We start from the raw sequence: 16,933 nt of genomic DNA on the forward strand, positions 1-16,933 counted from the left end.
AAAGCCAGTCTGTGGAAGAATCAATGAATGTCAAATTCCAAGACTCGGTCAAGATGAATCCAGCCCGGACTCGGCACGATGAGGCGAATCCGCTCTAGATCTTCAAATGTCTACATCTCAAGAAGCATCTCGGATTCTGGAAGTCCATCATCAAGACGATCATGGAGAATCAAATAAAGAAAGAGATCATCAACCCGGTAACCGGAAACACAAATCCGGTCATCCCAAAGATCTTATTATTGGCGAACTTAATGAAGGAATCCGCACTGGATCAAAAAGGCATGAAGAATCTAGTCTTTGTGGCTCTCATCTACGAAATTGAACCAAAAAGCATAGAAGAAGCTTTATCGATGAAAGCTGGATCGAAGCTATGCAAGAAGAGCTTAGACAGTTCAACATCAATGATGTCCGGGAATTGACATCTAAACCAAAAGGTAAAAATTATTGGAACCAAATGGGTATTCGGGAACAAAATGAACGAAAAGGAAAAGTCGTACGAAACAAAGCAAGGCTCGTGGCCAAAGGGTATACGCAAGAAGAAGGAATAGACTATGACGAGACTTACGCACCCGTTGCAAGGTTAGAAGCTATTCGTCTATTACTTGCGTTTGCTTGTTACAAAAATTTCAGGTTATTCCAAATGGACGTCAAAAGTGCTTTCCTAAATGGATTTATCCATGAGGAAGTTTATGTGGAACAACCGCCTCGGATTTGAAGACCCAAAGAAGCCAGACTCAGTCTTCAGACTGAAAAAGGCTCTGTATGGTCTAAAGCAAGCACCTCGAGCTTGGTACGACAGATTAAGTAAGTTTTTATTACAAAATGGTTTTGTCAAAGGTAAAGTAGATACTACTTTGTTTATCAAAAAGGAAAACAAAAACTTTTACTTGTTCAAATATATGTTGATGACATTATTTTTGGATCTTCTAATGAAAGTCTTTGCAAGAAATTTTCTAAGTCTATGCGGGATGAATTTGAAATGAGTATGATGGGAGAATTAACATTCTTTCTTGGACTCCAAGTGAAACAAATGAAGGAAGGAACTTTCATCCATCAAGAAAAATATGCGAATGATCTTGTCAAAAGGTTTGGATTGGAAAAATGCAAAAAGATCGACATACCAATGTCATGTTCTCGGAAGATAGACAAGGATGAAGAAGGGAAGAAAATAGATCAAAAGCTGTACGAAGCATGATCGGTTCACTTCTTTATCTTACCTTCTAGACTCGATATTTTGTTCGGTGTTTGTATCGTGCTAGGTTTCAATCGGATCCTAGAGAATCACATCTCGGTGGGTGAAACGAATTATCAAATACGTTGCTTCATCTTCAAGCATCGGTCTTTGGTATCCAAAGAAGGGAGACTTTAATCTTCTAGGATACTCGGATGCGGATCGGCCGGTTGCGAATCGATAGAAAGAGCACTTTCGGAACTTGTCAACTACTTGGAAACGAACGGTGTCTTGGTTTTCGAGGAAACAAAGCACCGTAGCTCTTTCAACAACGAAGCGAGTATGTAGCTCTTGGAAGTCAGTACATTCGCAAATTCTATGGATAAAACAACAGCTACAAGACTTTGGCATTGAAGACTCATGCACGAAATCGGATGTGACAACACCGTGCTATAAATCTCACCAAAAATCCAATCCTTCATTCAAGAGCAAAGCATATTGAGATTCGACATCACTTTATTAGAGATCATATTCAAAATGGAGAAATCTCGATCCAATTTGTTGATTCAAAAAGTCAACTAGCGAGACATATTCACAAAGCCTTTGGAGAAGAATCGGTTTGACTTTATCCGCTCAAGACTCAACATTTTGAAGCTTGAAGAAGTTAAAGTCTAGAGACTCACCAACTCTAAAGACTCGATCTCTTAGACTCTAAGTCCCGAGACTCGAGACATTCGTGGATAAAGACGTAAGTTGTATTTCTTCTAAAAGGTACTAATTGTCATTTAGTCGAAAAGGTACGATCTTTTGTTTAATAATTTTGGCGTTATAGATTTTGAAAAGAAGTAATCGTTCACTTTCCATTGCACCGATTGAACTTCCCTTTTCAAAAACTAAGTTATATATACTGCTTTTTCCCCAAATCTTCAAAACCCTAAAAAGCACTCTTCTCTCTATCTTGTTTCTACTCTTTGTTCATCGTCGAGAAAGTGGTCATTTTTCTTGGGAAAGCAAGTGAAGGAATCCTCCAATAGACAAAGAAAGATGTCGTCTTCAAGGAAATCATCAAGAATCGCGAACAGGGGACCACAAAGAATGAAGAAGGGACCGACTCATTTCGATCTCACTGAGGAAGAAGACTTATCTGGTCAGCGACAAAGTCCGATTCGCTCTCCTCCACGTCATTCAGCATCTCCTGCCCCACAAAGTGAAAGTCATAACTGGAAGAAGAGATAATCGAGGATGCCGACCCGTAAGAGTTCAAAAGCCTTCCTTTTTGTATAAACTTTATTGTGCATTGAAAGCACAGTACTCCATTGAACTACATAGATGACTTCCTTAAGGACAAAAATTATGGGAATGAGTATCTTTTCTGAAGAAAATGGAGGAATGGGAATTGCCCCAAAAAGGAAAAGCGAGAGGAAGCTCTTGCGAACATTCCAAGAGATCCTCGTATGCCAGACAAAATCGATTGACGCGAATGATGATGACAAAATGTTCCTTGAATTTGAACCTAGAATGGGTGTGGCGGCAAAGGCGAAAGGAAATCGGATGGATTTGTTTAAATCCAAGGATCAAGAAAAAGTGTATTACGATGTCTGTTGAAAAGAGGGGTAATCAACCCTAGAAGTGTCGATTTTGACTTCGGATTCCATCAACTTGAACCTAAAGAGAAGTTGAATTTGCTTCAACTTGAGACTTTCGCTCCGACTCTGCGACGGTCTATGTGGTAGATGTGAATATGTTGGCGGACATAGTTGGAGTTGAACGGGACGCTATCTCCCAATTAAAGTCTCACCTGCTCGAACTACTGGATCTTGTCAAAGATAGGGATGTAGATAAGAAAATTATCTATTCAGGAATGAACGCTATCAACATTGTGCTTCACAAGATTGTGATCAATTGTCTAAGACCTAAGTCTACTTCAAAGACTTCGTGTCTCTTTCTGAAGCAAAGTTGATGTATGCGATCAACTCGGGACGGAAGTTCTCTCTCCCGCACACTATTCTTTTCCATATGTACGTAACGTGTCAAAAGACAAAGGACAATTGCCTTATCGGATGCAGTGACCAAGATCTTCGACATCGAATATTGAACCGCCACATACTTTTTGTGTTCGACCGTGTGATAAGATGGTGGTAGGGTTGAAAATGTTAATGAAGATGCGTCCGCAAGAACTTTCTAAGGCAATGGAGAAATTCAAAGTGAAATCTCAGTCGATCTGCTTCAAAAGGAAAAGGAAAGAAGGCATTTAGTGCTTCTTCGAAAAAGAGGAAAAGAATTCTTATCTGGAGGATGAGGATGAAGATGAAGATGATGAAGATCCCACTATTCCAGCACGACAAGAACAAGACGTTCCGTGTCTTATTCGACGAGAACTCGGCAGAGCGAGAGAAGAAGAAGAACGAGAGAGAAGGAGAAAGAAGTTGAGGAAGAAAAAGAAGAAGTAAAAGATCGGTCTGGCGATAAACTGGAGAGAAGGGAAATCAAGAGATTGATCATCACTCTTCCCTTTCGATGTCCTAGAGACGGGGAGTTAGCGAGCAAGAGAGGTCTCCACCTCATGCTGCTTTGAAGATCAAAGAAAATCTCCAGAAGACCCGAAGAAGCTCAGTCTCTCAATTGCTCAAGAAGATGATACGACAATTCCAAATCTGCAAGACCGTTCGAAGCGCCATCGTACGCACACACACCATCCGAGAAAGCCAATGCCGCATTACACGACGGATGATTACGTAGATCTTCGTAGTATCATGAATATTCTTCGGAAATGCGTAACAGATATATATTCTGGATTGTGAAATCCAAGTCTTGAAGCATCTTTGGACAAGCATCTTCGAGTCTCTCGGAAGAAAAATACAAAGACCTCGCTCTACAACTTCAAGCCAATGCCAAGAGAGAAGAGGTAGCTCATCGCGAGAAGATCCGGAAGAAGCTCGAAGGAGTAGTCCAGTCCATTGGGGATTTCCAGATCGTGCGCATTCCCAGCGAGACATGACTCCTTTCTCACCCTCTTTTTAATGATGACAAAAAGGGGAGAACCAATTTGAACAAACATTATTTTAAAACTTGAACAAACATTATTTTAAAACTTTATTTGACTTTTGTGGTTATGTTTATTTTTGAGTATGACTTGAGAACTTGAACTTGAGTGTTAGACTGAATTGGTTGTGGATTTTGATGCTTGGTTGCATTTATATCAAGTATTGTTACATGGTATTACTCATGAAAGACTAACCAATTTGCTGTGGATGCGAGTCCGGTTGTTTATTAATCTTTATGAGTTAGCCATATTGCTTGAGAAATGTTTTTGCAGGTCAAAGTTGTTCAAATCTTCAAGAAAGTTTTGTCACCATCAAAAAGGGGAGATTGTTGGAGAAATCTTTCGAGAATATTTTGAAGCGACAAAACATTTCTATCGAGTCTAAGTCTGGATATCGATAGTTAAATTCTCAAGATTTTATAGTCTCAAGACTTTGTTATCTCAAGACTCAAGACTCAAGACTCAAGACTCAAGACTCAAAGTTATTCTCACCGATGTCTTTCTAATCCAGTGTTGAAGGAAATCCAAAGTCGAGGTTTATGATTGAGGATTTGATCCTATCCTCTCGGGATAGATTCTTTGGTTGGATAATCATTTCGGATTCTTTATATCTTATCTAAGAACGATTGAAGATCCGATGGTCGACGAAATAATCTTGGATTATTCTATTCTTGGAAACCGAGATCCCGATTGTATGGGCGAACAGATTGATGGGCTATCATCGATTCCTTATATAGCTCGGATGATCTTCTTGATTGATTCCGTCCAACGGGTAGATTGGAGGAATTCCTTTGGTAAGTGCCAACGGCTATGATGGCATGAAGGAGTATAAAAGGAAGACGTTCTAGTTGTTTTAAGTGTGTGATCGATAGAAAAATTCCGTAGAAGAAGATCCTTTGATTGTTAGTTGAGACCGAGCGAAATTGTATACCGAGAGTGTTTATACTTGGTGACGCCTTGAGCAAGTGTGGTAGATCATCTACACCTAGAAATCAAGGAAGATCAACACCGTAACATCTCTTTGATCATAGTGGAATCCAGCCAATCGGCTGTCGGTGCGAAAGAGTGGACGTAGGCTTGAATCAAGCCGAACCACTATAAACCGAGTGTTCAATTCTCTCTTTCCCTTACTCAGTCTTGCGATTGAATTTTCAACTGTTGCAAAGTCTCTAATTGTTTAAGTATCGTGCAAACATCGAGAAATTTTTGTGTATACCTATTCACCCCCCTCTAGGTACTCGTACTAGCTATCTCAAATGGGACATGGAGGAGCTTCGTAGCAAATGTTTGGAGGTGGAAATGAACTTGAAGGCCGAACAGGTTCCTATTACCGTCTATTTTCTGTGACTTCTATTTTATTGCCTGTACCAATAGGCATTTTCAGTTGTTGTAAAATTCTCAGGAAGAAAAGGCTCGTGTTGAATTGGCAAAACTATTGGTGATTCAAGAGAGAGACTTGTTTCTGAATGAGTTGGATGTTGCTTGAGAACACCTCAGTAAACTGCACAAACGTAATGAGGAGTTGGAAGCAAAATCAAAAGCTGATGTGAAGCTTCTTGTTAAAGAGGTTAAATCTCTTCGTAGTTCTCAGTCAGAATTAAAGCAGGAACTTGGCCGCCTCATGAAAGAGAAAATAGAAGTAGAGGTAATCCGCCTTTTTTACGTAATAATTTTTTTTTTCTCTCCATAAATTGAGAATATCTTTACGTGCATGAACAAGTGTTGCACCATCACAAGCAGTTCCTGTTCTATAAATTACATCCATGATCCATTATTTGAAGTCTGAAAAACTGGCAATTTAGTTTAAGTCTACTGCAGTAATCACCTTTCTCTTGAGTTTTGGAGTCTCAAGGCTGCTCCCTGAGCCTTAACTTACTGTTGAATTTGTCTTGTTCAGCGAACTCTACAGAAAGAAAAACAGAGGGCGGAGTCTGCAAGTGCTGCTAATTCAAAGCTGCTGCATGAATGTGAAATTCTAAGAAATCGGCTTCAAGAATGTAGCGTTAATTTCCTTAGTGAAGAAGAAGATATGTTGATTGTGGATACCTCTTCACCGTCTGATGCAATAGATCTACTGACGACCTCTGACAATCGAATTGGCCTTCTTCTTGCAGAGGTATCGTTTGCATATCAGAATTTTAACTTCCTATCTGCTTATATTCTATTCAATATTAATTTTTGATATCTTTACAAATTGGCCTCAGCTCCCCATATATACCTCTTCTTCTCGTTGTTGATTCAAATATGCCATCCCTTATATCACCTCTTGTAATTCATCTTTCTTTAATTCAATAAAAACCTGAACCTTATATAATGATTGGAGCGCTGTTTAACTTATGTTTTGAATTGGATAGGCGTTCTCTAATTCATGAAGTCAAGGATGTCAAGTTCTTGAAGTTTTTCTGCATTATGTGGTCTTGACTGCATAAGTTACCTGGCAATTATCATGCTGACCTGTGTGCATTATCAGGCCCAACTCCTTGCTCAAGATGTAGAAAATGCTGTTGTAAAAATGGATGAGACTCGGAATGCTAATGATGGCAATGGGAGGACCAGTGATGATGAATTGAGGAAGATGCTGACGGACATGTTCATTGACAATGCGACATTGAGGAAGCAAGCGAATTCAGTAATCCGTTGTGCTTTAAATATGTATGTCCAAGCCGAAGAAACGGATGAAGAAGATGAAGAAGTCCCTTTGCGAAAAACAGTTTTAAGCAAATTTTTAGAGAGATGATGGGAATTATGGTGACTATTGATGGTGGGTCTTTTATCCTATTAGAATTAGCAGCAGCTGCTTGTACATTTGTGCTGGCAATAAATGAGATTGCCTCTGCTGCAGGATGGTTCCCTTTTTTGCGTAAGGTGATCATAATTTGCACTGTATCTCTTCCCTTTCGAAATTTATTCTTTGATTGACATTTCCTCTAGAATTAGAACGGTTTGCTCATATCAAATAGCAACGCTCCACAATTCAAGAATTGGTAGTTTTGGATGTACATACTTCTAAGATGGTATATGATACATAGGAAATGAACTTTTGTTAATTGATTTTAACTTTATAATTTCCTTTTGGTAGAGTAATCCTTCAGTTGCATAATTATTTTCTTTTGCTGGAATAAAGAACCTTCGATTGTCATCGACATCTACCCCGGTTCTTTTTAGGTCTTTGAATTCTGCTGTTTGGGTTGCGAGGCTGCAGATTCAAAAGGGCAATTGAAAACAAGAGCTAAAAAGAAATTATCTTTTGTAAGAATTCTCTTCCGTCATTGCGTTCAAGTCTATATCGAGTCTTTGATCTCTATATGCTCAATATTTTTCCTTATCGTCCTTTTTGTGACTTTTGTCCTGAGTTGAAATTTTTTGATTACATCTCTCTTGGATCATCCCAAAGCTTATACACGACTTGAGGAATAGGAGTCTTCAGAAGATGCTTGAATTGCCAATTCCAATGCAAGCTTCTGATTGAAGATGCACATCTGCGAAAATATTGCCTATGATGACATTTTAATGAGAAATGGAGAATACGATCGTGTCACTCTCTCTTATACTTCTTAAATAATATCGACTTGTTCATACCTGTTAAATCATATTAATGGTCCCGGAGCATTGACGGCATTAGTCTGCCATCATTCATGATGCATTTTGTGGATCACTTTAGCGATAACTATATATCACTGATTTATAATTATGAAAGTCTATCCTCACACATCCACTCTTACATCAGTTAGCAATCAAACCACGCATCATTCAAGACAAGAATCAATTTTTTTTTTTTTTTTTTGGCTAGAAATTCAATAGAAGAATTTATAATAAACACGAGTGTAATCATGGCTTCAAAATAACGTCTTCGCTGGTCCTCACAAAGAGCATAATAAATGAGTACCACGCCAATTAAGATGGCCAATGGACCTCTGTCCTGGATGGGTACCCTGAAATGCGATTACCCTACGCATGACCTGCGAAAATAGAATTCTCCAAGTCATACATATAATATATACACAAGTTCATGCAGAAGCAGCATACATTAAGTCACCAGTCGGCAAAGAAAAGAATAAGCGAAAAGAACAGTAACAGATCAACATTGTGAACCAAGAGAGCGGGACCTCAAATTTTGCGCAGGGTTTCGCTCTATTTATGGCGACTTTGTAACGTTATCACGTAATTATTGCAGTGAATCTCTTTCAAGCATGCACATGGTGGAATCCATATATAAATCATATAGAGTCCGACAGGATTGAAACAGGGACGCAACTTGTTTATGTTTACCTCCTTGGTGGTGTCCAGGTGCGGACGTAACATCTCGTACTCCTGTTTGATGCAAGCCGCTACCGTGCTACACCTGCACAATGAGTGTATCCATGGGAAGTCATTCAACTTCACGGTGTCAATATACAGAACAGTAAGTTAGCATATGCAGGGATTAGTAACTTGGCAAAGGGCGTTCCTTTCCTAATCCCTACTGCCATAACTTTGATAATGGAATTACTGCCCGAGATGGCCAGTTTAGTCAATTTTGTTTTTATATGTTAGGCCAGGCCAAAATTTTGAGCTTCACATGGTGAAAAATGTTGGTAGAGAAAGACATTTATTCTTCAACAAAATGGTGTTGGGGTCAATTTGTCAAGTTCAAAAAAATTGCTCAAAGCATGTCAAAAAAGTGATTTTTATGAAGGAAAAAAATGATCTCAAACTGGAAATCTTGTTTTGTAACACTACTGAAAGTATTAATACTATTATCGCTATCCAAAGATCAAGAATTGACTCTTTTATTTTCATAGACGAGCGATTCTTATCCAAGTGACAACCTTGTGTCAAATTTCTAAGATGAAATCTAGTTAAAATTTTGGGTAGATTGATTCTGATCATAGTAGCTTCATCAGCTTATAATCTTAACTTCACATTATAAGTATAAGACTAGATTCAGTCCACGGGAAAAGTGATAATAAAAATGTTGCATAAGCTGTCATATTTTCAAGTACTTTGCCATAACGATTGACGGTACAACACACAGTCTCTGTAAGGCTAAAAGAAAATAAAAGAAGCCTATGATCATAGAAGCACACGATTTTCAATATGCTAATACTTTTATCCATCCAATCAAGTCCTCCAAGAGCACTCAGGCGCTCTCCACTTTTCAAGTACATTCGACTTTCTGTAACAATTTTGTCTTTATCAAACAAGAAGCCGGTCTATGCTTTTATTTTTAAAGAGTGTGAAGAACCATTATTCCATCAACTAGTACTTCTATAGTCATCAATTCAGTTATGAACCACAATATAATTCCCACATTAACGTAAATATTAATCACAAATCATGAATAAGACCTTCCTTTTCCCTTCCTTTTAATCTTCACGTATATTACAGTTAGCGATTGCTGCTTTAATTATTTTAAAATTTAAGCTGAATGTGCATTTATTGTATAAACTATTTCTAACAGGAGCAAATCGGAAATTGCTGGGGAGGAAAAAGAAAAATAATAAAATATAGTGGAAGAAGAAACTAAGGGAAACTTTACCAACAGCAAGTCAATGTGAGATAGTAGATCGGGCGAATTTAGCGATGGACAATTATGCAAGGCTAACGACCGCAACTTCTTTAATTCTGACAGACCAGGGAACCTTTTTAGGGATTTGCAACCATAAATATATATACGCTCTAGCGATTCCAATTTCTTCACGCCTTGAATCTCCATTAGCCTCGGCAATAAGTCACTGACAAAATTTCGAGCCCCTTTAAACTCGGAAAACCCAATAGCCGCTCAAGCAATTCACTATTCCACACCCCCAAAATAATGGGTTTCTCCAACTGCTCTCCACGCACATCGTCTAATATGACCTCCGGCGACCTGAGATTAAATAAAGCCAATGAACTAAGACTGGACGGAGGCGCTATCAATGATCGGTTGATCCAAGTCATTTTAAGATGTTGAAGCCGAGAAAGAGTAGCCAAATCGTTAAGAGAAAACAAGACATCTTTCACATGAAACGACAAATCTTCCAGTTTTGATAACCCCTTGATCCACTCTATATTTGGAGCCCCATCACCAAATTCTGATAGTTGAGGAGTGCCTCTGCTCATACGAAGCTGGACTAAGTTAGTTAGGTATGAGAGGTTAGTGACGGTCCACAATAAATGAGATGGTAAGTCCAAATATTTCAAACTCATGGGGAGCTCCGAAATTTGTTCAAGTTCCTCACACTGATTTAAATTGAGTTGTTGGAGATGGGAAAGCTGATTCATAGATGTTGGCAATCTCCTAATCTGGCTATGGCAAAGATTTAGCATCCTCAAAAAGGATAAAGCCCCAATTTCATTTGGAATTTCCCCCTCTAGATTTCCACACAGCGAGGCATCCAATTCTTTAAGATTCTCCAACATCCCTATGGTCTTTGATAGCTCTCTTATTGCACTCCCTTGTAGATATAAACCCTCCAATTTTTTGAGATTACCAATGCAAGTTGGTAATTCTGCGATATCCAAATACGCCAAATCTAGCTCAATCAAGGACTCTAGCTCTCCTATTGAGTTCGGTAGCTTTTTTATCAGAGTCCCTTGAAGACTCAACTTTGTCAACTTTTTAAGATCTCCGATACAATGAGGCAACTCTATGATTTTCGTCATAGACAAGTCCAATTCAACCAATGATAATTTTTCAATGGAGTTTGGAACTTTTCTAAGCAAACAATTATTGAAAGACAAATACTTCAAATGCATCATCTCTCCAATGGAATGATGAATGTCTTCAACATTCATATATTCTATATATAGCGTTGAGAGGGATCTTAGACCACCTAATGCGAAAGGTACTGCAAAGAGGTTGCATTCATTGCTTTCCAACCAAAATGTACCCTTGATTTCCAAGTGCTTTAGGTGCTCTAATTTAAAGAGAGAGCCATCAACCATTGGCATGGTTGAACAACCTCGACAAATGAATCTTTTCAAATTCTTACATTTTGAGAAGTCAGGAGTCCGATGTAAGTTTTCACCATCATTGATGTGTATAACTTTCAAGTTATTGCTCACCTGAAAAAACAAACCAATGATCAAACAAGTCAAGAAATGCAAATGGGTAAATTTGGTTAGGGAGACAAATGCCAAATAAAGTAAACTGTTTGGTGTAATTTTTTACCATGCATTGCTCCCATTCGGCCCAATCTCCTAAGTCACCTCTTGAAAGCTCGAGCACGACTAGTTTCTCAAGACGTAAGTTCTTCACTTTTAATTTTGAAGGGAAATGAGTCCAAGAGAACCATGCTAACTTGGAAAGAAGATTCTTAAAGTCCCCTACCAAGTTCCCACCCTCTAGTTCCAAGAATCTTAAGTTGGGCAACTTTGAAAATTCTTCATTGGTGAAATTCCGCCCTTTGGAGTCTCCTGTCAGTGTGAGGGCTACAATTTTATCTGACACCTAGTGATAGGAAAAGCATAAGTGAACATAGAAACGGATGACAACCATGATGATGTAAGTCTGAGGAGCTTGATTATGTTCAATAATGGAACATACATTATTGTTTCATACACTTCTAAATCAAGAAAATTTAAACAAAAGAAGGAGATAATCCCCCGTTAAACTAACTTGTTCATACAATGGAGAAAATTTCTTTATACTGTATAAAGCATAATAATACTTTTAATCCATCAAATTTGAGAGAATTTCTGCCGCAAGATGATAATAGAATAATGTTAGTATTACCGTGTAGAACCCTTTCATAGAAAATACGGCCTACATATTTAATTATTACGAAAATAAAAAAACCTGCAATGGTTTTTCAATTAAGAAAAATATTATCAGACCAATTTCTAACTTTCTTAAGGCAATTGCGACTCTCTGGATCGAAACCTGCTTGGTCTAGAGCGTGTGGTAGCCCGGGTTACCCAAAGGCGCCTCATTATTAGGTTTGCTATGAGTTTTATCACGAGACGTGGACTTTTAGGAGTCCTTCTGGATTCTACGGAATGAAGGATCAATGTTTAGAAAGATTTCTTCCATAACGGTAGAGAAAGAGTCAAGCAAGTCTCCCATATATACTATATAGTTCGAAATGTTAGAGATGGATCATCAATTACCAAATCCACATTTTATAGGAAGGCTCTACCGGACAATACAAAGACAATTGCACGCCACAATTAATCACTAAATCAATTACCAAATATTTTCGACCTAAAAAAAAAAACTACCAAATTTTAACTGAGTGGCGCTGATGATGTCTCATTGAACAGTAATGTTGCTAATGATTGCCAACTTAGCATAAAAGGAACAAAGTCAGCCTTGAAGAACTTTGATAGCCTAGGAAGTTGTAATCTGGATCTGTTTTCATATACTTTGCTGAACAGTTTTCGTATTCAAACGTATTCCTTAAAGTGTTTGCTGCTAGTTACTTTCACATCGTGAGTATAATCTATAAAACACTTTCTAGATATAATATGCAATGATATTACCGCCAACGAAGTCTTATAGAAACCATTTTATTTTTCTTTGCCAAAGAAAATTTGAACAAAAAAATTTAATTTTAAGAATTTAATTACACAACCGTGGTAAATGCGTGTTGATTTTTTCCCAATGAAAATAGCAAAGGTGACTATAGCTTACCTGTTTCCGCTGAACCACATTCAAGACATTGTCGGGCATCCACAACCTGCTACGCTTTCCGGGATCATTGTCTTCAAGTCGAATAATTTCTCTTCCAAGATCTCTAAGGTGGTCATGCATCCATAGCGTATCATCTTCCTCTATCTTTATCAAAGACATACGAGTAAGGACAAGTAGATCGGTCTTTGGGAAATAGCCGGAAGCTTTCCACATATAGAACGGGTGGAGTCTGTCTTTTCCAATGAAGTAACATGCAATGTCAAGAAAGATATCTCTCTGAGCATCATCTAACATATCATAACTAATCTTTAATTTAACGAAGACTTCCTGCTTGGGCATTGAATGTAATTTCTTCAATGTGTCTTTCCAAATTGTTTTGTTTTTGCCGAAAAGTGAGGAACCAATAACCTCAAGAGCTAATGGAAGTCCACCTGTTTTGTAGGTAATTTTGCGTGAGATATCTTCATAGTGAGGTGGTGGGAAATCCATCCCTAAGGCATGTTGACTAAAAAGCTGAAAAGCATCATAAGAGTCCATTTCTTTCATGTCATAGATTTCAAATTCTTTACAATGTGCTTGGAAACTACCCTCTTCCTCCTCTTTGATTGGCAAAAAGTTGATGTCCCTCGTTGTAATGATGATTTTGCTCCCTGGACCGAACCAATCGCTCTTTCCTGCTAGTTTAGAGAGTTGGTCCCATTTATCCACGTCATCAATAACAAGTAGGACTTTCTTATGACAAAACCTTTCTCTAATTATGTTAATTCCTACATCAATGGAACTGTGGATCTCTGGAGATCGACCTTGGAGAATTTCTGACAACAACTGCTTTTGCAAGTCAATAATTCTACCACGCTGTGCAGATTCGCGAACATCCGAGAGGAAGCTATAGCCTTCAAATTGATTGGAGATTCGATTAAAGACGGCACTTGCGAGTGTTGTTTTACCAATACCGCCCATTCCATGGATGACCAGGTAACGGAAATCACAAGAACCTTCGTTTAACAAGTCCACAATAGCTTCCACTTGATCATGAATCCCAACTAAATAATCAGGCAGATTTCTCCTTCTTTTCATTAGCTTGGTCACAACCTTGTCCATGATAGCATTGATGATTTCACCATGACTGCCATATTGACATAAGAATTTTAGCATGAAACAGATGACGAATAAACTCTCCAGTTGAGGAATATTATACAAACAAAACTAGTCAGATTTCTAAATACCAAAAAGAAGATCACTTTTTAAAGTAAAATAAATTCTTGACTTATGGAAGAGAATACTATGTTTGAATAAGTGGTTTGGGAATTTGGGAAAGGAAGACAATAATTACAAGGAGAAAAGAAATTAAAAAAAAAGGGATTAGCTAATATACAGTGCTTGGTAGTAGTAAGTAAAAGAGAATAAAAAATGGGAGAAAATTCTATTCCTCATGATCACTCACTTTTGTGGAGATCTTTAAAAAAAAAAAAAATTAACTATGAAAGGATCCAAAGGGATTAGTTAGGAAAATTTTCTTCTCCTCCTTGCTCTTCTCCCCTTTAGAAAAAATTACTAAGTTATCTCTTTGATTTCCCATTCCTTCTCTTTCAATCTTTTCAATCCTACATCGAGTAAAAGAGTGAAAAATTTTCTGGAAAAAAAGGCAGCCTAGCATTTTTTTTTTCCCGGAGGAGTAAGCAGTATAATATTAAACAAAGGAAAGCATCATGAGTATGTGTTATCATCTCAATCCAAAATGTAGATCTCCACTGAATTTATATAATGATGCTTTTAACCCGGAAAACTAAGAAGAAAACGGATTTCAAACCCACTCTTACCCTCTGTTCTTCAAGCTCAATCCTCTGATTTTTGCGACCTCGGTCAGAGCCTCCTTCCACTGCAGAACATCGCAGCCGAACTTCCCCTCGTGCTTCTCCAGAGAATCGAGGTACAATCGAGTTCTGAGCTTCACATCGTCAGGATCGACATCATAGAAAATAGGTAGGATCATTTTATCTTTTGCTTTGCCCAAACACTCCACCATATGCTCGAGCTCGCGAAGACACCATGCACTGGATGCGTAGTCCCTAGAGAAGATGGGCACATATATTTTGGAGGATTTGATGGCATGCAAAAGCTCATCTCCGATCTTTTCGCCCTGTCGGATCTCTTCGTTGTCTCTGAAAACGCGAATCCCAGCTTTAACTAGGGCGTGATAGAGAGAATCGGTGAAGTTGAGGCTGGTGTCGGGGCCTCTCGAAATTTAAGAACACTTCGAATTCAGCCCCGAGGATGAATCGCCGTCATCGACGAAGCGACGTCGTTGATGGGCGGGGGTGAGTCCCACTTCTGTTCATCCTCCTTCGGGGAGCTCAAAATCTTCACCGGATGTGATCACGGCGAGATGAGGAGTCCTTTCGGATCTCGATATGGGATTCCTCGAGAGGAAGTAACGAATCGCCGAAGGCGGGGAGAACAGCAAAGTCACTGTATTTTCTCGGAGTTGTTTGTTTTTTTGCCTCAAGCACGGAAAGGAAAAAGAAGAGCGACGACTTGGATAAAAAAATTCCGAATTTATTTTATTTTATTTATTTCTTTCTTTTTCCTTTTTTTTTTTTTTACACAATGGTCGGCCGTTGGCCATTGGTCCAGTCGCGACCTCCACGGCCACCGAGCAAGAGCCGGCGGGTGAGGGTTGCGGCCTTGGTTGGATCTAGCAAGGGTTGCTTTGGCTCTTACTTAGTGGTTGGCCATGTGTAAAAAAAGGAGGAAAAAGAAAGAAAAAAAAAAGAAATAATTATTAAAAAATTTGGAAATTTTTTAAAAATTTATAAATTGTTCACAGCAGCGCTAGCTACACCATGTAGGACAACCGGCGTTGACTTCTTTGGAAGGGCTAAATTGACAATTCATTAAAAAACTTAGGAGTAATTTGACGACTCGTTTAAAAGTTTAGGACTAAATTGACATAATCTAAATGTTTATAACTGAATTGACAAGTCATCAAAGGCTTATGATTAAGTTAGTAAAATTGAAAAATTTAGGAATTAATTGGTTATCATATAATAAATCCAAGATTTCTTAGATAATTTTCCTAAATACATAATGATTGTTGATGGTCGCTAGTATGCCTCGGGTTCAAATATCACGTGGCCGGCTCACAAAGAGGAGCGAGCACGAAAAGTACGGGACCGTGCCCATCTTAGATGGGAGTCGGGTTTTGAAAATCCAATCTAGTCTCTATTCTATTGTGTTTCGACGTGTTTTTACGTAAAATATTAAAGATTGAAGATTCCATAATGGTATGTCCCTCTTTTGCCAGCATAAGTTAGCAATCCATCGATTCCGGGATAGGCGTGACATCCGCATTTTGAGTTAATTTCGATTTGGATAAATAGGGTAGTTTACGTTCAATCGGGTGGATTGTGAAATTGGGATACAGTGAAGCCACGTTGGCAGGAAAATACCAATGGAATGATGAGGTATTGAATGAAATTATGTCAAATTGATTTGAATCAAGCAGGACTTAAGGCCCAGTGGAAGAAAACCCAAAGACATTCGTATGCCACACTTACCCCCATATTTTAGCTTACCTAAATGCTTCTAGAAGGGCAAAGTTGTCTTGGAATTGTGAGTGGAGGGCAGCTGGTGGTGCCCATGTGTGGCTGACCTAAGAGAGAGAGAGAGTGAGAGAAAAGAGAGAGAAATTAGGTTTTTCTTCCTCCCCTCTCTCCTCCGTCGAGCATCTCCATCTTCTTCCTTTTTTCTCTGGCTTTCTTCTTCAGCAGCAACCGAAGACCAACGAAGACTGAACTGCAGTCATCGCCTCTCGCCGTCATCGTCGCACGCCCGCAAGCACCGGAGCTGCTCGCGAACCCGAGCCCGCCGCCGTGCTGCCGTCCGGCCGTCCGCCCCTCTCCCTCCTCTGGTTCGAACAGAACCGAACAGCAGAAGCAGAAGCAGCGTCCAGCGTCGCCGGAAGGAGCCGCGACCAGCTGCTTGGACACCGCCGCACCGGAGTTGCCGCACCGCCGCCCGCGCGACGCCGCGCGCTCCGCCGCCTCACGCTCGCGCCTGCCGTCCCCGCTGTGCGACCCAGCCCCTGTTCCGCCTCTGTTCAGCTTCGTTTTGGCCATCACAGGCC

General features: G+C 39.2%; 2 protein-coding genes across 2 annotated transcripts; one reads left to right on the plus strand and one right to left on the minus strand.

The window, feature by feature from the left end:
- The first annotated feature begins 5,497 nt into the window (after window positions 1-5,497).
- LOC120294526 (PX domain-containing protein EREX-like) lies at window positions 5,498-7,062 on the plus strand. Its single transcript, XM_039314660.1, has 4 exons — window positions 5,498-5,534; window positions 5,702-5,859; window positions 6,112-6,330; window positions 6,685-7,062. The coding sequence occupies exons 1-4, from the start codon at window positions 5,498-5,500 to the stop codon at window positions 6,949-6,951; spliced, it is 681 nt and encodes a 226-aa protein (XP_039170594.1). The 3' UTR covers window positions 6,952-7,062.
- A 2,846-nt stretch (window positions 7,063-9,908) lies between these two features.
- On the minus strand, window positions 9,909-16,925 carry LOC120294527 (disease resistance protein RUN1-like). Its single transcript, XM_039314661.1, has 6 exons — window positions 16,582-16,925; window positions 14,628-14,969; window positions 12,808-13,933; window positions 11,347-11,625; window positions 11,168-11,240; window positions 9,909-11,023 (listed from the first exon to the last, which is right to left on the minus strand). Exons 1-6 carry the CDS (start codon window positions 16,923-16,925, stop codon window positions 9,909-9,911), a joined length of 3,279 nt encoding a protein of 1,092 aa, XP_039170595.1.
- Window positions 16,926-16,933: the final 8 nt, after the last annotated feature.

The sequence above is a fragment of the Eucalyptus grandis genome, chromosome 6, assembly GCF_016545825.1.
Source record: "Eucalyptus grandis isolate ANBG69807.140 chromosome 6, ASM1654582v1, whole genome shotgun sequence".
Classification (NCBI taxonomy): domain Eukaryota; kingdom Viridiplantae; phylum Streptophyta; class Magnoliopsida; order Myrtales; family Myrtaceae; genus Eucalyptus; species Eucalyptus grandis.